The sequence below is a fragment of the Rhipicephalus sanguineus genome, chromosome 10, assembly GCF_013339695.2.
Source record: "Rhipicephalus sanguineus isolate Rsan-2018 chromosome 10, BIME_Rsan_1.4, whole genome shotgun sequence".
Lineage (NCBI taxonomy): Eukaryota > Metazoa > Arthropoda > Arachnida > Ixodida > Ixodidae > Rhipicephalus > Rhipicephalus sanguineus.
This window is the reverse complement of record NC_051185.1, coordinates 131,679,985-131,702,973: the sequence shown is the minus strand read 5'-3', so window position 1 is coordinate 131,702,973 and position 22,989 is coordinate 131,679,985. Positions and strand designations below refer to the sequence as shown.

Genomic DNA, 22,989 nt, shown 5'->3' with positions numbered 1-22,989 from the left:
GAGGGAAATTTTGTGGGCAACTGCATGTGCGTGTTCATTGCTTGGCAGCGAGGTATGACCAGGGGGTCCAGAGTAAGTGGATGCGGGGAGATGTGGTAAAAGCATTTTGCAGGCTCTGTTTGAGAATTTGGCGTGCCGCTCTCAGGGTGCCATGTCCTGATAGGAATGCCTGGCATGCCTGTTGTGAGTCTGTCAGTACATACACTTCCCCTGGAACATGGATGACATGTCGAATTGCAAAAGTAACCCCGAGAATTTCTCCGTAAGCAGCATTTGTTCCGTGCATTACAACAGAGTCCTTCCGGGATTCAGTGCCATCTAACACAACTGAGGTGTAGCCCTCTTAAGTGCATGCTTTGTCCGTGCATAGCCTGGATGTTTGCAAGCATATGGCTAAGGTATCTTACACAGGCTTTAAACCGTCCTCTGTCATGCTCAAGGTGCATATTACGTAGCAAGGGACGAATACCGAGTACCTTGCATATCACGGGCAATACGGTCGTTGGACGGGTTTTAAAAGACTGTGCAGGGCAGAAGCAGCTACTCCTTCTGCTTCTTCAGGCGACCAAGATAATTTTGTTGTTATGCCATATGTGCATGAGTGAGTCTGTCAGTACATACACTGACAGACTATTAAGAAGCAAACACAGCATGTGCATAGCGTGCATAAATTAGCCTTTCAAATTTACATATTGTTCAGTTGTAAGTGCCAGCCTGTGCAGTCATTTTCTTTTCACTGTGTCTTGTGTTTCCCGCTGGTTTTATTCCGTTTCGATGCCTTAAAGGGACACTAAAGGCAAATAACAATTTATGTCAGAGTGAAAGCCCAATGTATGACAACTTCTAAAACGGCAATATTATCAGCAGCAGTGCCCTACTTAACGAGAAATTAAGCTAAATGTATCACATGATGAGCGCCACGAGTGGGACATTTTCGAAGTGATCCCGATGACGTAGGGAAGTCGGCTTACAATGAATCACTAGTAATCAAACTAGCAGCAGTAAAAAAAGGACATTCCGAGCATCAAAAGACGTAATAAAATGCTGTTTGTTCGTTTCCGCTAGATTCATGGAAAACAAAACCTCCGTGGCGTTGCCATGGGGAACGGCGCGCGTGGTTCAAAGGTTTCGCTTTCGCCGAACTGCGCCTCGCCCGTCTCAGTCGTAGTTTCGGGATCGCGTACTGCCGTGCGTGTATTGCGCGCTCATGAAAGTCGCTCTGACAGAAAGTTCGACAAAATGCCGCATGCGTGTGATATTGCCGGATGCCCGAATGGTGCACAATGCCAGTGCTGCAGCAAGGAAACCGGTGTGTCTTTTCACTGGGTGCCGCGGAATGAACCCTTACACTCAAGTGGCTTAGTGTCATGCCATTGCGCCAGTGTGCTAAACAGTCAAAACCTCTGCGTGTGTGCTCGCTGCACTTTCGTACTGAGGATTACGAGACCAACCGCAACTTGGTGACGGCTTTGAATGTGCCCATCCGAGCAAGTCTCTGCCGCAGCGCCGTTGTTGCTACTGTGGGTCCCGCTACTTCCGCTCGGCTGCTACTAGTGTCGGTGGCCGCGCAGTAAAAGCGGGCAACGTTGGGCACGGCAGCAGTGACGTATGAGAGTCGTATTTTCAGGCGGGAGATTTGAAGCACGCTAACGCGATGCGGACCACTAAAAACGTGATTTTGTTTCAAAATAAGCACTTCCTTGGCACAAAAGCAGCGCTACGAGGTTTCTTGACCGCTATTTCAACAATCAACGTCGACTTAATATTTGCCTTTAGTGTCCCTTTAATTAGCATGTGAGGGTTTATTGGTCAACTGCCACCTTGTGCAAAGATCATGTGCCACATGATGACCTCTTACAAAAAGAGTGTTCCACACACACCACTTTGAATATGAGTGGTTCTAGTCAACACTCCCTGGGAATCACACACTTAAATACCGAACTAAGTGGACGAGGGAGCACTCTCCATCGTAGCTCAATTTGTAGAGGACCAGACCCGTAATTTGAAGGTTGTGGGTTCAGGCCCCACCGAGTGAGAGTGCTTTTTCGTCTCAATTTAGATCAAAATCATTAAACTACAGTTAAAAACAACAAATAATGTTCCCTTTCCTTTTCATGGCTTAAATGTCTGTTGGTTCCATTGCTTGAATCGAACAAAGAAACGAGCGCCTCAAACAATTCCTCTTCTTTCGTGCAGGTACTGTTAAAGGGACACTAAAGTGAAACATTGAATCAGTTTAGACAGATAAATTATTCTTTCACAACTCCATTGTCATTAATTCTGCCATCATAGGTTTTTTATAAAAAGGGAAGACGCTTCATGCATGAATTCCACACTGAAATTGAAGCGCATTAATGCTATTGTGACATCATTAATTAGACCTAACAGACAAAAATGCTTTTTTGTCTAAGTTCTAATTCATGTTGGGTCTAGCAAAGAAAAACGAGCCCTTAAGATTTCCCCTTCTTTCCTTCATTGTGACATCATGAATTTCAAAGTCTTTTGAAGTGCGTAGCGCTTTAGGGGCCTTGCTTGTCATCCATGCACTGTCTTACGTTACACAGTCACGCAGTGGTCAATACAGGCCTAAAACAAGGCTAACAATGCTCAAAACCAGTGCAAAATAAGCTAACAAGGTCTAAAATATATAAACTACAGAAATAGGCAAGAATTAATCGCAATAATTGACCTAAAATCACGAAAATCACTTTTGAAACCTCCAGCTAAGACCCACGCCACGTAAGAGAGGGAGCCACCGCCTCGGCAAGCGCACAACTGCCAAGGTAAACGCTGGGTTGCCCGTGCTACGCGCTTCCTCCGGTGGTGGAGCTGCATTAGGGGCAGAATTCAGAACTACACTAAGATCTACACAAGAGCTACAGTAGCACAACATGCAGAAGTTGCGCTACATTAGGTTTTTTTTACCTTTTTGTGCGTTTTGGCCACACTGGTTAAATGAAATTTTCTGAAACTTGATATGTTTAAACGTAAACAATTTCTGGCCTGCTGTGGGAACTTCGAGGCAGCGGCACCACATGTATTATTTCTTTCCGCATTTTTTTCGCCTGTCAAGTGTCTTCTCGTGCTGTGAGTGGGGGCTTTTGAGACTGCGAAGTTGTAATTCACTAATATGAAAAAAGTCCCTTACGTGTCCCCTTGAATGTCTCCGACAGGGTGGGACAACCCAAAGCTGTGGCACAATATGGTGCAATTGGCCAAGCACTTACATCACTGTAAGTGTGTGCTACTGCTAGTTTCGCCACATGACAGTGCTGCTCCATGCATTAATGCATGCATGCCTCGAGTGAGAGCATGCAACTGACCCTCTTAGACTTTGGCAGAGGAGGCGGCTGGCCCTGTGGGGAGCCTGGCTGGGGTGAGAGCTCTGTCGGTGGCGGTGACGAGGGCTCCTCTTCCTCGGGAGAGGAGGCTGGCGGTGGGAAGGACACGCCCTCGGGGCACTCAAGGCCACCCACTGTGGCCGCAGCCGCCAGAAGCAGCTCGGGCCCACCACTGTTGCTGCGTGTGCGTGTGCGCCGAGACTGTGTGCTCCTTCGTCGCTTGCTGCTGCTGCTGCACATACACCACTGGCCTTAATGGTCTCGCAGCTTTATCAAAAGGTTCATCCGACAATTTAGTTTGCACAAAAACACTACTTAAAGAGGCGGCAATCACTCTTTTTTTTTGTTGACCATCAGTAATTAAATTACTGAATATTAATAATGAAATTATTACTTATATGTACTTTTATTGTGATGCTTTGAGTAATTTTCAAATTACACTGTGCTACATAATCGGATTACATATACATAACATGGTAGCATGACGCTACAGAGGACGAAATTATCAATAATTTTCCATTCCTTTTAGATTTTTATAGAGAACATCACATGTATAGAGAACTCGCCCAGATTTCTGTTCTCGTAATCACCATCAGCTTCATGTATTGCAACAGAACTTGTCACGTGCAAATTATTCCATAGGAAAAATCTATGCCCTACGCAACATGTACAATAACCTTATCCTCTCAAGATTTCAGTGATTTAAAAAAAGAAAACAGGATCAAAGTCAGCCGAGCCATTCTTATGCTACACGGTCAACGAGCAATGCTACATGCCAAAACATACTTCTGAGAAATCGGCCCTCCCAGTTTTTGTAGCAGTTCACCTTCATCAATGTGCACCAGCAGAAGAGCAGCTTGGGTTTGCTGGTACATCATCTCAGCGGAATAGCATACACTGGGACAGGGACGGAGTAAGCCAGATGACACGAACACAAACTATTGCCACGCGCGCTCCTTTTTGTATTTTTATGTAACCAGTCCATTACACGTATAGCCACTGCCTTTCGCAAACCACGCCCGAATGTCTGCGAAGCGTCCAGATTATTTTAGAATCTACTGATAGGCTTGAGCGTGCAAACGGGAACAGCTGAGTTTATTCTGGAACTACCGCGGCCACCTGCGATAAAACTCAAATGTTCGATGCCACATGTATAAATGCCGGCGCGCCTAACCGCAGATCAGATTATCGACGTCCGACGCTCTGTTCGCCGCTACCAGTGTACAGCATGTATCGCTTGTAGTTTGACTTCTCATTTTCCGGGCACAGGTTTGCCCAAATAAAAAGTTTTGACTTGAACCCGCCAACTGCTGGTTTCATCAACGTCACAACCACGTGACATCTGGTGGAGGTGTGCTTCGTTCGTGATCCAGACACCCCCGCAAAGACGATGACGCTAACGGGAATCCGTCGAACTAGCCACAGGCCGAGTACAGACTAATTTCCAAAACCAGCAGGCAGCCTAAGACCACGACATCGATTGCAGAGACGATGGCAGCCCTTGTACCGTCTGCTACAGTCGTCATGCACCAGCCCAGAGAGCTACGAATCCAGAAAGCTGGCTGGACACGTACGACCAGGCCGCAACGTTCAACTGGGATGGGGACGAGAAGCTTTGCCATGTCTATTTCGCCCTTGAATATGGTGCAAGGGCCTGGTACGAGAACCAAGAGCCCACGCCAACAACCTGGGACCTCTTCCACACCGCATTCCTTGGCACACTTACAGGTGTGATCTGCAAAGGGCTGAAACCCTCTTGGAGACCCGTGTGCAGCTGCCGAACGAAAACGTCATGCTGTACTCTAAAGAAATTAGTCTATTTTGCCACACCGACTCCGCTATGTCTGAGGAAAAAAAAAAGGTTCGCTTCCTGATGCGGGGAGTGAAAGAAGAACTTTTTGCCGGACTTTTGCGCAACCCGCCTAAGACGGTCTCGGAATTTCTTGCGGAAGCTACGACGATCGAAAAGGCACTTCAAGTGCGTACTGTCCGTCGCGTTCCATCGATTACTCATGGGTAGGCTCAAGCGCTGCATTCCGAAGACCTGCACGACACCATCACAGCGATCGTGCGGGAGGATCTGCGGAAATTGTTGCCGCAGCCTCAAGTGGACTCAACTGTCGTATGCCAGGAAATACAGCAATCACTGGGAGCACACCAGCTAGTGCAGCCTGAGCCACAGGCGATCGGCTACGCCCAAATAAGATGTTTCGTCTTGAACCCACTGACTGTTGCCTTCATCAATGTCACAACCACGTGACACTATAAACAAATGTTTATTTGAAAACAGCAGGGAAAGACGTGTACAGAACCGGGTGAGGTGGGTGCACACATTACACAGGCATGACTGTAAACTATCTAAAAGCGGCACGAAGGAACTTAAATTACTTTCAAAATAAACAAACAGAAGGCGTGCTAACACAACGTGCGCCTGACCACTCAATCACATCAACTTCATCAAATTCAGGCTGACATCCACACGTGCCGCAGTGCATGGCAAGAAGACCGTCATTGAGTTCGTGTGCATTGCCACAGCGTTCTTTCAACGACTGTTAGGGCATCTAGCGGATTGGTTAATGTAGAACTTTCCACAAACAAGCGGGAACCGATACACAGCATGATCAACTCATTTAACTAACTCAGATCTATGTTTTTTTGAGCAAGTCACCAGAGGCTCCTTCCTAGGCACACTAAATTTGGAAAGGCTGAAAAGTTTTTTAGGGGAACTAAACACAACAGATACACCCCTACACTGCCTTCTTGAGGTTATGTGGAATCTTGTGCACATAAGGCATTACAACAACATTACGTTTTCTATCAGTGCGCTCGATGGTGTGGCCAGTTAATATGTGAAGTGAACTTTCCGGCACTGCTACCTGTAGGTTTTTCAGATAACCAGTTTTAGCAAGCGAGTTGCCTGGTTCTGATGCGCCTGAATAATTGAATGTGGACGCATTTTCAACACAGTATTACCGAAGTTCATGTTAACAATGCTCCTTTTTACCAGCTTAGAATCTGACGGAGATAGTCCGTGAGATAATTGAAGCCGAAATGATTGAGTGGTTAGGCACACGTGTTAGCATGACTTCTGTAGTTTACCTGGAAAGAAACTTGTGTTCCTTAGTGCCGATTTTAGATAGCTTACAGTCACGCCTGTGTGACATGCATACTCACCTCATCGAGTTCTGTACATAAGTCTTTCTCAGCTGCTTCAAATAAACATTTGTTGATAGTGCTTGTGTCATGTTGCTTATTCCGTCACTGTCGAAGTGTGCGCTATTTCACTTATGTGCACCTGCAGAGTTGCGATTGGTGTCCTTGCCAGCAGGCAGTGCTGGGCAGTATTGAAGATACATGCATCTCAGATACTCTCTGGGTATCTTATATCTGTATCGCTATACATCTCGCAAGACATGTATCAGTATCTGTATTTCCGATACATTAAATAACATATGTATCTTAAGATACAGGATACAGCGATCACAACACCACCGTGTGAAAGATTAAATGTTGGCTGGGCTCAGCTTCTCAAGCTGATACTGTTGGCACTAAGCCACCGAAATAAAACTAAAGACAGTGACATTCTTTTCCGCCAGAGTCCTCCAGCGAGGGCAGGCAACGAGGTCTGCTCATCCCTATCGGTGGAGCAGAGTCACACGGTGGCACACGCACAGTCTTGACAAAAACAAGCGTACGAATGTCTGTGCCCAGCCCACATTTTGTTTCCAATGCAAGGGGTGAATTTTTGCATGTCGTGCAAATATTGATTCCGCTATAATGTCGTTATCGAAATGTCTCTTGCATGGTGCTTCGTTACGAAACCTGAAGAATGCAAGAATGGGGTCGCTTTGCATCTCGTGCCATTCACACATCAGCGATTTGAAGGATCTTGTGGATGTAAGTTTGACTTAGGTGCGAAGACAATTACTTAGGTGCAAATATGATTTGAACAGCTATAGCACCACTGGTACCAATGCTAGATCTAACAGAACAAGCACTTGCCTAACCGAAGATATCTTGGCTTATCTTTTCCTTCCTGCTATCTTTATTCTTAGCTGTAACTTAATAGCGTGTGAATGCAAGCCTGTTATGTATCCATAAAGAACAGTGCAAAAATAAACAGGGACAGAATGCACACAGGACAGCTGTCCTTCTTTTGCATCCCATACATTACCTAGGTCTCTATTGTTATTTCTGGTCTGCTTACTGCAATATGTGTTTTGTAACATGCTGCCAAAATAATCACTCTAAGCATGTCCGCAATCGTTGATTTTTTTTGTGGCATTTTTTGTGTGACAAGGCGTTTTTGGTGGCATAGCTATAAGTGGTGATTTTTCAATAAACATTCAGTTGGCAGTACAGCGCTAGTCCTGTTGTGTGTGTTCCTATTTTTGTCGTCGTTTTTTTCGCGCTGCTTCTAGTTTTCGAATCACTCTGCTTTATTCTTACTTAATTGTCTGTGTAAATTCTACTATTGCTTACATATTTAAAATCCACTTGAGTTTAATGTTGTGTCAGGGCAATGTTGAGGATAAATATATAATACTGGTAAATATATAATAACAGTAACCAAAATTGTGCTTACTGCTAGGGGTGTGCGAATATTCAAACTTTTGAATATTTTTCAAATAGTGATTCAATTTGCACCGGAATTTGACCATCTGAAGTATTCGAAAACCAGGAAGATAAATACACACAACGCCTGATTTTTTGGACCCTCTAGGGACCACGAAATGGTCCAAAAAGTCGGGCAGTCCTAAACAACGAATTCATGCTTTCTTATTCCACTCAAGCAGTGAAATCACCACAACCATCCGAAATAGCTTTAACGCATGCCAGTAAACTTATCAGACATTTTGGTGCACGCACAGGCTCTCCCGAGTACATTCGGTACCTGCCGCGAACTCCGCTCAACTACGTGCCAGCCGCAAATTGCAAATCTGCATCTCGTGATGAGCACCACTGCTACCAGCAAAGTGCTCTTCAGCAAAGCGCTTTCTCTTGAAAACGATGACGCGGAACAGAGACTGTGGGCGGAAGAACGGTCGACTCGTTTGGCTTTCCCCAATGCGTGTGCACATGTAAACGATGCGTACACACATCGCCGAATATCCACCGATACGCAGCATTTTCTGCCGCGTGAAGCCGATCATTCCTAGTTGTGTGCAGCACATCACCAACCAACTGACACCGACAGTGCCAGGGCACTTGCTGTATCGTATGCATGTGTTTGCCATGATAGCGTTCATTCCGATAGGCCTAATTATGACATGGCCACTCCGTTCCCGTTCGCACACGGGTGCAGCGCTGGCGAGCTGCTTTCATTCGTGAAGGCATTGGTGAAGGCGATGCGTTTGTGCGGCGCAGTTAGTGGTCTTGCACCACTGCGCTAGGCCACATGCACTATTGAGCAGTTGGCTGAAGATGTTTATCATAAGGGCTGCGTGCGTTTGCCACCTGCCGCCATCACGCCTCCATGCATTCTTGGTTCTTATCCGTAAACACATCGCTGAACTGGGCCATGACAGTGGCTCCATCAGATTTTCGTATGCTTCACCCCAGCACACTGGCATTGCAGCAAAGCTGCCCTTCGTACTATGCCACGGCCGCAAACAGATTGTCTCACAAAAGCGCTTGTTCGAACCTTCGAAATGACAGACGCAGCAGAGGTGGTGGCTTTAATTAATGCCATCTCAGACCTGAAATTTGGGCAGAAAGTCCAAAAAATTGGATGCTGAAGTATTTCAGCGTCCAATATTTCAGATGTTCTTATACACTGACGCCTATGGGGCAGATGAGAAACTCCGCACTCAAAGGGAGCGCACCCTTGTCTACCACATCAGTTGTGCCTCCACAGAAGTTGGAGGAGGAGAAGTCGAGGAAATAGTGTCTTTTCCTTTCGCATATAAAGTGTTGTTGACACCATACTGAGTGCATCAAATCATGTAACTAAATACAATTCGGCCTCTGCATTGCCTCATTTATGATAAGACAACTAGGGAACACCACCCCTCCAACGCTTCACCAACCTAGCCAAAAGAAACGCTTTCATGTGGCTATCTCATGAGAATATACTAAGGGATCCTCTGCAACTTATTTTCTGTAATTTCACTTTGAAGTATTAAAAAGATATTCGACAAATATTCGAAAAGTATTTGATTTGCATTTAATTATTCAAATTGGCTTCACACTCAAAATTTTGCTATTCGCACAACCCTACTTACTACAATATGTGCACGTTTGGCGTTCTTCGTGCCTGCTTCACTCCGGACCGCGCACGGGTGCGGCAAGTAGCCTGTTCGTTCAATGTGGCGGAGAAGCATTTTGCAAGCAATGCGCACTCTACGTCTCTGCGATGCTCTGACGGTCCTGCATGACGAGGCGCGGCGCGCCTGGGTTGTCACCTAATAAAACACAAAGTATAAACTCGCTGTAAGTGCATCGATGTTTCTCGAGGGCCCGTACCGCTCAACATCAGCAAGCTACTTTCATTTCTACGAAGTGATGCGTACTTTATCTCGCACGGCGCGGCGACAGCATACTTGCGAACGCCGGCATCGCGTGCTTGTACTACTTGTACCGCCGTCAATCTACGCCATACGTGCAGCCACGCAGATATCTGCAGCTGACCGAGATAAAGTTGTTGGCTTTAAGTCAGTGGCGCGTTCATTGACGGCCGCCACCTCGTCTTCACTATTTTCCGATGGTTATCCGCGAAGGCATTGCCGTAATCGCATGGAAGTCATAATCACCGATCGACCGGTCTCTGGCGTTACCAAAAAGACGGATGACCCTTTGCGGCACATTGTGGCATTGATGAGTTTAGGGACGCAAACCTATATGCAAGAAGTTATGACTTCTTGCGTTCCAAGTGACTGGTTGCTTCATCGTAGGCGGTCGTAGCTGCAGAGAACGGCGTCAGGAAAGGTTATCGTGCGAAAGCTGACTGCAAGGTTTCATGCTGCCTCCCATCTCTCTTTTTTTCCTCACTGCCATTCTACCACTGAAGAAACGCCCGGAAAGAGAGCGGCCTCGCTCGCAGCGTCCGAAGTCTGTGTGCTGTGTCGCCGATCTGGGACATCTTAGTGGCGAGTAAACTGGAGTGGGGCACGCACGAGCGCGCACCCCTTTCATGCTTTAGAAGGCATGTTTTAACTTTTTTTTTTGTTCTGTATGCGCCATAGTTTTACCACGACCATGTCTGAAGTGTTCGTTGTAAAAGTAGGAGGCTTTCAAAAATGTTCGCTATATGTGGATGCAGCTTTAATGGTTAGCATAGGAAAATCGTAAGTGCACCCAAATATGGTTGTTCTAACCAATAGATCGTTATATGTGGGATCGTTATAAGTGGGTTCGACTGTACTTAGTAAATTAACGAAATTGAGCTTCTATAGCGTATGTGACTGTTCACGGGTGAATCTGGGAAATGAAGGAAGATGACGACAGTTGGAATAAACTGGTGTTCTGACTGACGCCATGTCTCCTTCGTCATATATATAATAATGGAAATTATTAGGATCCATCTTAAAGATGTTAGGAAGAGGACCGTTATACCAAATAGTTTTTCTCATGAGCATCTCTAAGCCATTTTAGCCTACGTTTCATAGGCACTGAATCTTCAGTCATCTTACTGCAACAGGTAACTTGACAATGCTTGATGCTTAATTAATTGTGATATCTGGGTGCTGCCTCTATCATAGTTCTATACTTATTCACTGAGATTGTTTGATAAGGACCACTTCTTTATTTTATTTGATATGTTTGGTTTCCCTTCTTAGCCCCCCCCCCCCCCCACCTCGTTCTCTCATTTTTTCCTGCTAGTGATCACCACGTAATCAGAGCTACAAGGGGCAACAGTGCGAGCTGTGGCTGTGTCCTGCGACGCTTTGTGCAATTGTACAATTTGTCTTAGACGTCTCCAGGCTGAACGCTGAACACGTTATATCGTGGAAGAAAATTTGTCAAAAGATTGCCTGTTCAAGAGTATGTTGCTAAGGAATGTTTTACGCCAGCAGATAAGTAGAATATGAAAAGTCGTTGCAGTTTTAACATCCTGTACATGTATACAGTCGCCGACCGTTTATTCGAACCTCGGCGGGAACCACCAAAAATTCCAAATAATCGGGAGTCTGAAAAAAAGGATTCACCAGAAAAAAGCCCCTTTATTGGCCCAGCGGCCAGAAAAAACTTGGCAATGCGCGTCTCTACATACGCATGCTTACGCACGACCAAGTAGGCCTGTATTTCAGCCAATGTTTGGCCACCTCTGTGGGTCGGCAATAGCACTGCAACGACCTACACTAAATCTGCATTTGATGGCTACGGTGTGAGAGGCACGTCATGACGGCAGTCGCTGTCCACATGCTCTGGTTCGAGTAGCTGACTGATGATCTCATCACCCAACTCGGCGAAAACTCCCAAGCAACTTCTGATCGAGATCGGCCGCCTTCTACCAGGCGAATAATCGCTGCTTTTTTCGCCACCATCAGGGCCTTGTAGTTGAGAAGGGCCTTGTAGTTGCCGCGTTTCTTTAATTCTGATGGCGCACACGGAACAGGCGGCATCGGAGCAATTCCGGCATATCAAGCCTTGCATGCTATAGGGGTTACTTTGTAATGCACAGATCCGCGCGTGCGAAACTGTCCCGTCTTTGGATCACACCGCGCCTAGAGGAGTGCAGTTACTCGCTACTAGCACTACGCAGCAGCCCTAACAGTCACAGCTGTGACCCCCTATCCCGCGTTTCGCGTTGAGTTGCGACCACGGCGGGTTTCAGGCCAGTGGTAACAGAGACGAGTTCTTTGCCTGACACAGTTTATTGTGCCAAAAGCGCCACCAACGCAACAAAATACAAGGTAGGAACGAAGTGGCGGAGAAGTTCCACACGACAACGTCAAAACAACAAAATGAGAAGCACACGAGATTGAGAGCGATAAGGCTACTCACGTACCGTGGCTTCGCAGTCCGGCGCTGAGGCAATAAGTCACCTCACAATAGACCGGGCGTTGCACAGGGGGTGATGGCGTCTGGGTGGCTCCCGACTCGATCGAGCTGTGGTCGTCACCGCTGCTCGAGTCTAAAGAGCAGGCGGTCCCCAAGAAAGCCGCGCGCGTTCCTTGTGGTCTGGGGAGGAGTCTCTCCAGAAAAGGGCAAGGAGGGAAAACGGGGCATCTCGACTTCGGCCAGCGAGCAGGGCGCGAAGGGCTGCGGGAGCGGCACAATGCCCTCTCCCACGCAACCCCCCTCGCCACTGCGCGCGCAAACGTAGCGCGAAGCCGAGGTGCCGCCACGTTGAAGACAATGGGTTTCGTGTGCAACCCCACATCCCCCCTTCTTAATTGAACCCTTTAGCCAAAAAGAGGATCACCATCACCTGGGGCTTAAGAGGGGGCTAGCGGCTCCACCAGGAACACGGCGAAGTCCGTGTCGATGAGGGTGCCGCACGGAGATGCAGATCACCGTTATCGCTGAAGGGGCAGTCAAATGGCGAGCCAAAAAAAGGTGCCGGTGAGTGATAATGCAGGGCAGCTTGACAGTTGAAGACAGTTGCCAGGACAGCCGTCGGGACAGTCGTCAGGAACAGTTGTCAGGAACCCAGGCAGCTCGGTCGGAATCAGCTCGGCTTGCTTCTGGCGTCGCTCGCTCGCTTGGATTTTGCAGCCCATGGTGTTGAAAGGGGCACACAGCTGGATGGATTTCAGCGCCAGACGGCAGGCCACCTTTATTTGCGTTGGTCGCACCGCCAGGAGAGCGTCATGTCGACGCAGGAGAGTTGGCTTGGGCGCTCATCAGTCGTTGCCCTCTGGTGGGGGTAGAATCGTTCCCCTCCTTTTCTCGTTTCTCCTATAGTCTTTGCTGCTCCTCCCGCTCTTGGTTTTCTTTCTTTTTCTTTTTCTTCTAAGGCGTTTGGAGTCGAAATTCCCCCGATGCTTGCGGCTGTCCGGCTGCAACCCCCGTTCTGCGCAGCGGAATACCACGCTCCTACCGCAGGTGCACTCCGTAGTTCGGTCCGCGGGTCTGCAGCTCTTCGCCGGGCTGTGCAGTGGTTCCGCGAATTCTTCTCCACCGAGGCCATTCGAGACCGGAAGCTGTTTTGCTGTTTTTTTTTTCTTTCGCCTTGACTCTGGCTGCTGCTGTGGGCTTTTGGTGTCGCCGCTCTCTGCTGTAAGACGCTTGCGTTGACAGCTTGATGAAGTGTCAGGCTGTGGGGCATCTGCTGGCGAAAACGGTCGTTTCGGCTTGGCTGTTGTTGAAATGCTGCCGATGGGTGATCTGCGACTCGAACAATAAGTTAGCCCCTCTCTTACTCTCCGAAAAAGCAAGCGCGTGCTCGCTCTCGAAGGTTGCATGCTAGATATCAGAGGAGCGTTCCATCCGATATCGCGCACAATAAAGCCCCTACGAACCGGACAGAGTTAGTTCTGCCGAGATCGCAAGTTGTAACGTCGCACTGAGCTCGTACGTCGAGCCGTGCCTGACAATGCCACTGCCTGCGGGCGCGGGGAAGCGTTTCCCTTGGGCCACTCGTTCCCTCTGTCATATTAGGGTTTGAGGTCACAGACATGCACCGGTCCGCCGATCGGTCTTAGCGTTAAGTCCGTCAGCTTGTACAGGATAGAAGAGACAGTCTCTCCTACCCGGTACGGTCCTATCCACTTCGGTGCCAGAGAAGCTGAAAATTTCTTACTGGCATAGCTTAGGACATGATTGCGCTTCAACACCAGGTGGCCCACTTTTGTACTGAACGTCCCGATGAGAGCGGTCATACCGCGCTTTCTGCTCCCCGCGAGCAATGCTCAGGTTCCGTCGTGCTTTGCACAATGCCTCCGTCACCTTCGCGCGCAGCCCAGCTGCATAATCAGCGCGTGCCGACGAAGCAGCCAGTTCCGTGCTGCATTCCTGTAGAGTATGCTCTACGGGATTCAGCAGCTCTCTCCCAAAACTGAGAGTGGCGGGGGTAAAGCCAGTCGAGCGGTTCACGGTCGTCCTCAGAGCAAATCCGATTTCAGGGACGCAATCGTCCCAATCCTTGCGCGTCCCCGCAAAAGCAAAGAGCATGTGCTTGATGTTGCAGTTTACACATTCGGTTGGATTTGCCTGGGCGTGGTACGTGGTTGCTCTTTTGTGCTTAATGCCCCGGGCTGCACAAAAGTCCACAAAAATTTTGGCGGTGAAAAAGGACGCATTGTCCATAATTAACTGCTTTGGATAGCCGGATCTCGTGAACACTTCGATGAGCTTTTCCATGATAATGCGTGCCGTCAGCCTTCGTAGGGGGAGCAGTTCCACCCACTTAGTGAAGTGATCTGTGACGACGAGAAGGAATTGGTTTCCTCTCGGTGTTCTTGGGTAAGGTCCTATGACGTCACAAGGCACAATTTGCCATGGTGTTTGGCTTTGGATCGGCTGCATGAGCCCGGGTGGGCGTCCACCACACGGCTTCACGCATTGGCTTACATTGCATAAGCGGGCGTAGCGCGTTAGATCCCGTTTCATGCCGGGCCAGGTAGCAAAGCGGCACAACTTAAGGTAAGTCTTAGGGCCACTTGCATGCCCAGCGATGCACATATTGTGAAAGTAGCGTAACAGTGCTCCTCTCAACGTGCGTGGGATCACCGCTTTGAAGGACTCGTGTATCCTTCTCCGCAGGAATGTATCTCAGCAAAGTGCCGTCAGAGTCAAGCAGGTATCCAACGCGCTCAACGCGTCAAGCAGGAATCCAACGCGCTCACAGCATTACCAGCTGTTTCAGAGCACCGCGCATTAACAGCAATACCAGCTGCGTCAACATGCGCCGCCCGGCTCCCGGAGCCCCTCAAACACCTTTTTGCAAAATGGATCCTCCCGCTGAGCCTCTAATAGCTCCTTCCTGCTGAACACGTTCCCCACTGAACTGACGCAGTCCATGTGTTTAACGCTCTCCTCAATTGAAGGTGGGTTGTCCACCCTTCCGTGAGGACTCTCGCCGTCGAGCAGTGTAGCAGTTACTCTGCTCTTAGGCTGAGTTTCAAAGGTGTCAGAACGGGTATTAATGTTACCCCTCCTGACAACATCGAGCATCGCAACAGTTACGTCGCTCTCGGGCACGACTTCGGGCGAGGTGAGTAGTAATGTTACTCCTCTCACAGTCAACGGGCGCGCGCGAAAGTGCGTCCGCCACAACGTTGCTCTTTCCTTTCCTGTAGCGAACGGTAAAGTCGTATCGCTGCAGGAAAAGTGCCCATCGTGCAAGCCTGCCGCTCGGCTCCCCTAGACGTCTAAGCCAAGTTAGTGCCATCTGATCAGTCTTGATAACAAATTGAACTCCATCAATATAGTAATCGAACTTTTTCAGGGCAAAAATGATTGCCAAACATTCCTTTTCCGTCACTGAATAGTTTTTCTCTGCGGGAGTCAAGGAGCGGCTAGCAAAAGCTACCGGCCACAAGCCACCTTCGTGCTGTTGGAGCAAAACCGCTCCTAGGCCGAGGTCGCTGGCGTCCGTTTGGATCACAAAATCTTTGATGAGATCTGCTAGCCTTAATTCAGTGGTTTCCGCGAGCGCTTTAACGAGGTTGCGCAGTGCCTCCTCTTGCTCGGGACCCCATCTCCACCGCTCACCTTTCCTCAATAGAAGTGTCAAGGGGGCTTGCAGTGCAGCGCAGTCTGTGATAAACTGTAGATAAAAGTTCCCCAGCCCCAGAAAGCGTCTCAGTCCGCCTATGTCTGTCGGTGATGGGTAGTTCAATAATGCCTGAGCCTTGTCATCACACGGCAGAAGGCGACCGTTATCCAACTTGAAACCCAGTAGCGTTACTCGGGTTTCAGTAATCTGAGTCTTGGCCGGGTTTAGCGTTATTCCCGCCGACCTCAGATGCTCCAGCACGTCTCTAAGATGGTGTAAGTGCTCATCAAACGTTCGTGATTATACCACAACATCGTCCAGGTAAGCAAGAGCGTAGTGCCACCTTGCATCACCTAAGACGCGGTCTATCAGGCACTGGTAAGTCGCAGGCGCACCGACAAGACCGAATGGCGTTCGGGTAAACTGGAAAAGGCCCCTGTGACAAGTGAAGGCAGTCTTCTCTCGGTCACGGGGATCTACCTCCACCTGAAAGTATCCTCTGCTAGCATCGAGCGTAGTGAAATACTTCGCTCCGCCAACATTGGACACGATCGAGGGAATACTAGGAAGCGGATATGCATCCTTGCGTGTTACCTCGCTTAAGCGACGGTGGTCAACGCAAAGGCGGGTCGTCCCATCCTTTTTAGGTACCAGCACCACGAGAAAACCCCACGGGCTCTCTGACCTTTCGACAACGCCTGTATCGAGCAGTTCGTCCAGAGCGCTGTCTAATGCTTTCCTCTTAGCCAAACTCACCGGCCGAGGATTGCATTTCCAAGGAGAAGCATAGCCTGTCTCAACTTTGTGCCTAAATAGCGCATTGCAGCCAAGCTGTTCTGTGAATATGGCGTCATATTCATTCAGAAGCGATGAGAGGCGAGCTTTCTCTTCCACCGTCAAACTGCTTGAGCTATTGAGCAGCAGGTGGTCCCTTTCACCTCGCTCTGCAGTGCACAGTGCCTCCGCAGAGCGAGGTGAATGCGGAGGCACTGTGCACGGGGGATGCGCGCGAGGGGAGCCGTTCCCTCCGGCGCGTTCTTTCTCCGCGGGTCGGTTTGTCGACCCGGCAGAAACGTGTACGAGTGACTTTTTCGGGCAATTGTTGGGACGGTCTGCGCGCGAAGCATCATCGAACGTAATTGTCTCTGACGCTTTTTGAAAGGAAACGAAAGGTTTCAGGGTGCCACATGCTCGCTCCCTATATCCTCCGTTGCAGATGTCAATAACAATGCCCGTCTTGGCGAGGAAGTCTCTACCAAGAATGATAGGAACCGACAGGGCGGGAAGGTAAGCTAGGCGCTGCCGCCTGACCCGTTTCTCCCACCGCACCACTAGCCGAGCGGCAGCGCTTGCTTGCGCCGAGCCGCTGGTGAGCCAGGAAGTCACATTACTCGATCTAAGCCGGATAGCGCTCCGACAGAGATGATTGTACACTTCGTCGCCAAAGAGTGAAGCGCTTGCTCCCGTGTCTAACAGCGCAAAAAAAACCTGCGCCGGGCGACTGTTAGCTCAATAAGTGGCACTGGCGTGTCATTGGGTGGTCCAGTACGACAAGCCAGCGGGGCTAGGAGTTCAGGTGTCTCACTCAGCACTGCTTTGTTTGCCGCCGGTCATGCAGTGTTGCTCACCGGCGGCCCCGCTCGTTTCCCGAAAGCGCGTGCGGGTTGCCAACAATCTCGGGCGAAATGCCCCGGCTGGTTGCAGTGATAGCAGAGGGTGGTCGGCCGCGTTCGGGCTTGGCGTGATGTGCCTCGCACCGTTTGGCCACCGTTCCTCTCTATCGGATGCTCCCTTCCGGGCGCGCTCCGCTCTAGCGTCCTCGGCTCGGTATGTCGACTCCGATTCTGCGTACCTCGGCCATCGGCAGCGTGTGCTGCTCGCATAGCGTACGTGTACGGGTCAAGAGCCCAGTCAGATATGTCTCAACCGCTACTCGAGTGCCCGTCACTGAAGGCAACTACACTATTTCCCTGTGGACGGATGCGAACGTTGTCTCCATTCCACGCGCATCGCGGCTCAAGTGCCTGCGATGCTGGGGGTGGTGGTCGGTACGCACGTGAGGCGAGTATGGCCGCCTGTATGCGTTTTGCCTCCGAGGCCAGCTCGTCCAAATCCCTGAACTTGGCGCCTCTCAAATATGCTGCGAAAGTGGGGTGCGCTTGTCGCGTGACTCGCTCCACCTTCTTGCAATTTAGAGCAGAGGGGTCAGCAATACGATAGAGCTCGTCCATCGCCCTCACGTACTCGAGCAAGGATTCGTCCGGATGCTGAATACGCCGCTCTAACTCGCGTAGCATGCGACGCTGGTAATCAGCGGGTAGGAATTCGTCGCGAAACCTCGCTCGGAATTCAGACAGCGTGCTTGAGCGGTGGCCGGTTAGTCGGAACCACCGGGCAGCCTGCTCAGTCAGTGATACTGGAACGACGCGTTCTGTTCTAGCATCTCGCCGTCGGACAACCCCGTTGCCTGCTGGTAAGTCAGCATGCGGTAGAGGTAATCATTTGTGCTGACCGTGTCACGATACCCGCTGTAGGTGGGTAAGTCCACCTTTACGCTTGGTCTCGCAGCTGTGCTGGGCCTCAGCAGAGTGTTCTGCACGACACCCGTCAAAGTCTCAATCAGACGCAAGGCTATCCCTTAACACCTGCGGAGACTCGCTCTGGCCAGTAAGGTCTGGCACGGGAGCTGATTGCGTTGAGCCGGTATGCCGCTGCGGCTCCCTGCTCTCTGCGCGCTCGGACAAAGGGATCGGCGTAATGTGCCTCGCGCCTTCGAGCGGACAGTCTAACGGAGGGAGGGCCTCATGTGTAGCGCCGCTCTCATCGAAGCAAATCAGATCCCCTTGGCTAATGTTTGCCGCATGGTCCGACTGTGCGGTAGCAGTTACCGCCGCTTCGAACTGTTGCCTGTTGGCAGCCACCCTTGACAGCGTGAACAGCGGCTGTAAGTCAGCCTCGTCTGCTGCCATGGTTGTTCGTGTAGTGGCAGTCACTCACACAAACTACTCGTCCTGTTTAACCACTGGCCCCACGTTGGGCGCCAAATATAGGGGTTACTTTGTAATGAACAGATCCGCGCGTGCAAACTGCCCCGTCTTTGGATCACACCGCGCACTAGAGGAGTGTAGTTACTCGCTACTAGCGCTACGCAGCAGCCTTAACAGTCAGAGCTGTGACCCCCTATCCCGCGGCTCGCATTGAGTTGCGACCACGGCGGGTTTCAGGCCAGTGGTAACAGAGACGAGTTCTTTGCCTGACACAGTTTATTGTGCCAAAAGCGCCACCAACGCAACAAAATACAAGGTAGGAACGAAGCGGCGGAGAAGTTCCGCACGACAACGTCAAAACAACAAAATGGGAAGCACATGAGATTGAGAGCGATAAGGCTCGTACTCACGTACCGTGGCTTTGCAGTCCGGCGCTGAGGCAGTAAGTCACCTCACAATAGACCGGGCGTTGCGCAGGGGGTGATGGCGTCTGGGTGGCTCCCGACTCGATTGAGCTGTGGTCGTCACCGCTGCTCGAGTCGAAAGACCAGGCGATCCCCAAGAAAGCCGCGCGCGTTCCTTGTGGTCTGAGGAGGAGTCTCTCCAGAAAAGGGCAAGGAGGGAAAACGGGGCACCTCGACTTCGGCCAGGGAGCAGGGCGCGAAAGGCTGCGGGAGCGGCACAACGCCCTCTCCCACGCAACCCCCCTCGCCACTGCGCGCGCAAACGTAGCGCGAAGCCGAGGTGCCACCGCGTTGAAGACAATGGGTTCCGTGTGCAACCCCACATCGCGAAGCAACAAACAAGGGAGCGAGACGCAAAGCTCGGGATGCAGATCAGGCCTAGCCACAGAACATGTGACAACGCCAACCCTCAAACCTCAAAAGGGAACAACGTTGGTCTATAGTTGGTGTTGCAGCACTCGTGTTGTCATACTCTTTCATAATGGTGCAATAGTAGTGCAAAAAAAAAAAGACGAAGAGAAGAAAGTGAACATCACAAGCGCTTACTCACAACTGAAAGCTTTATTGCTTGAACAGAAAACATATATCGAAACTTGATGCTTGACTAATTTCCGCGCATGCGCATCTTGGGCAAAGCAAAAGGCAAAAACCAGAACAAAACACACCGCCTTCAACCCCCCTCCCCCCAACAGGCTACCACCTTTCCTTCAGTAGCATCACTTCCCTCCCCGATATGGCTAAAGAAAGATGACTAACGCACGTAGATGCCCTCGTGTTAATATGAAACGCTTCTGCAAGTTCTCGTGTCGTGCGATCGTGGTGTTTAAGCAAGATCTCCGTTGCGGGGAATTGCACTTCGCACCGGCACTCTGCACAGTGCATGGCCAAGTGCGTTAGGGGTCTACCCCGCAAGGAAGACTGATGCTCTATTAGGCGTATGTTAAGACATCGGCCTGTCTGGCCGACGTAGACACGACCACACGACAGAGGGATGCAATAGATGATGTTGGCCCGCACGACACAAACCAAACTTTGTGGTTAATGGAGCAACCGCGCGTCCCGACGTTGTCAAGCCTGTTGCCGACCATTGAACATAGTCTGCCTAGCTTCTTACTAGCAGAGAAAACCACCTTCAGCCCAAATCGCTGGGCTGTCCTCTTAATCCGATGTGAGAGCGCATGTACGTATGCCATAACAGCCATTTTATCATTTTGATTCGTGTTCTGGCTGCGTGCATCGATACTTTTTATCTGTTTTATGAGGCACTGGCAGGCTATTTGCATCACCGATACAGGAAAGGCTGCGTTCTTTAGACGATCCACCTGCTCCTGAAAGCTGCGAAGAGTGAAATGCGTACACGATCTGTTGACAGCGGATTTCAGACACGACATAGCAATCCCGTCCTTCACCAGCTTAGAGTGGAAGGAACGGTAGCTCAAGAGCAGTTTTGTAGACCAGGGTGCATACATCCAGCAGATGCGCTGAGGAGAAAAATGCAGTGATAGGTCGAGGAATTGTAAGGTGTTGTCAACCGGCACCTCACAGGAGTACCACATCCGCACAAGATTCTATATGTGCACTTCTCGTCAAAACCAAAAAATCGTCGACATACCGACGATTTGGTATGCAGATGTGGTACTCTGGGCTTTTAAGTGGACAGGGGCGGTGGATTGAACTTGACCTGTGAGGTGCTGGTTGACAACACCTTACAATTCCTCGAACTATCACTGCATTTTTCTCCACAGCGCGTCTGCTGGATGTATGCACCCCGGTCTACAAAACCGCTCTTGAGCTACCGTTCCTTCCACTCTAAGCTGGTGAAGGACGGGATTGCTATGTCGTGTCTGAAATCCGCTGTCAACAGATCGTGTACGCATTTCACTCTTCGCAGCTTTCAGGAGCAGGTGGATCGTCTAAAGAACGCACCCTTTCCTGTATCGGTGATACAAATCACCTGCCAGCTCCTCATCAAACAGATAAAAGGTATCGATGCACACAGCCAGAACACGAATCAAAATCATAAAATGGCTGTTATGCCATACGTACACGCGCTCTCACATCGGCTTAAGACAGCCCAGCGATTTGGGCTGAAGGTGGTTTTCTCTGCTAGTAACAAGCTAGGGAGCAAGAGCTTGATTTGGGCGAGTTAGTTCATGCTGAATATCGTGGATACAGAGCAACATCAGTAGGAAAAAAAACGACACACAATAAAGTCTAGTTGAAAGTCAGCGCTCTTTCCTGTGTGTCGTTTTTTTTCCTAGTGATGTTGCATTGTACCCACGATATTAAGCTAGGCAGACTATGTTCAATGGTCGGCAACAGGCTTGACAACGTCGGGACACGTGGTTGCTCCATTAACCACAAAGTCAGGTTTGTGTCGTGCAGGGCCAACGTCGTCTATTGCATCCCTCTGTCGTGTGGTCGTGTCTACGTCGGCCAGACAGGCCGATGTTTGAACGTACGTCTAAGAGAGCATCAGTCTTCCTTGCAGGGGAGACCCCTAACGCACTTGGCCATGCACTGCGCTGAGTGCCAGTGCAAAGCGCAATTCCTGGCGACGGAGATCTTGTTTAGACACCACGATCGCACAACACGAGAACTTGCTGAAGCTTTTCATATTAACACGAGGGCATCTACGTGCGTTAGTCATCTTTCTTTAGCCATATCGGGGAGGGAAGTGATGCTACTGAAGGAAAGGGGGTAGCCTGTTGGGGGGAGGGGGGTTGAAGGCGGTGTGTTTTGTTCTGGTTTTCGCATTTTGCCTTGCCCACGATGCGCATGCGCGGAAATTAGTCGACCGTCAAGTTTCGATATATATTTTCTGTTCAAGCAATAAAGCTTTCAGTTGTCAGTAAGCGCATATTGTGTTCACTTTCTTGTCTTCGCCTTTTTTTTTGCGCTACTATTACACCATTATGATTCAGTACCAACTAGCTCGCCTTTCCGTTTTGTCATACTCTCTTTGTCCGAGTTAGGATCCGCGTCGTACTCGTACGCACTGTGATTCACCTCAAACGCTGCACCGAGCTGATTCCGATCTTGGCTTGGCTTGGCCTGCTGCTTGGCCGTGGTGTTTGTGTAGCCAACAAACATAGCCTTCGAGATCAGTCATTTCTGTGTGGATATTGACACTGGCACGATCTCCATTTCAGTGCTGGCAACCTAGCAAAAATATTGTAAACATCGCTGACAGCTCGTCATGGGTTTCAACGTCGCACTCAATGAGACAACCGGAGTAGGAAAAATGAAACAGCGCACTGTGGGGCGTCCAAATTTTCAGTCGCGAGTTTACATTACTTCAATGGGACGAGTGGTGGTGCCGCGAAGGTGTCCGAATTAACGAGCATGTCCAAATTTTCAGTGTCCGAATAAATGGCCGGCGACTTAGAGTATTACAAGTCTTACAAGTATTACATGTATTACATGTAATACTGTGTATTACATGTAATACTTACATGTAATACATGTATTACAAGTCTTACAGGTATTACAAGTATTACAAGAGTATTCGGTCCCTGCCGGCGGCAAGTTACCTTTTCGTCCACTTTACTTTCTTCACATTGTGGGGATTCGAGGCGCGCCCGAAGCCACTG

At 49.7% G+C, this 22,989-nt stretch overlaps 1 protein-coding gene across 3 annotated transcripts in view; it reads right to left on the bottom strand.

Annotated features, from left to right (window-relative positions):
- Positions 1 to 22,989, bottom strand: part of LOC119372459 (inactive histone-lysine N-methyltransferase 2E) — a 533,413-nt gene that overhangs the window by 232,107 nt on the left and 278,317 nt on the right. For 2 of the 3 annotated variants that reach the window (XM_049419603.1, XM_049419602.1), the window contains one exon: positions 3,324 to 3,573. In XM_049419603.1, the coding sequence (XP_049275560.1) occupies positions 3,324 to 3,573 (250 nt within the window). The remainder of the gene's footprint in view (positions 1 to 3,323; positions 3,574 to 22,989) is intronic. The other variant, XM_049419604.1, reaches the window with a different exon arrangement.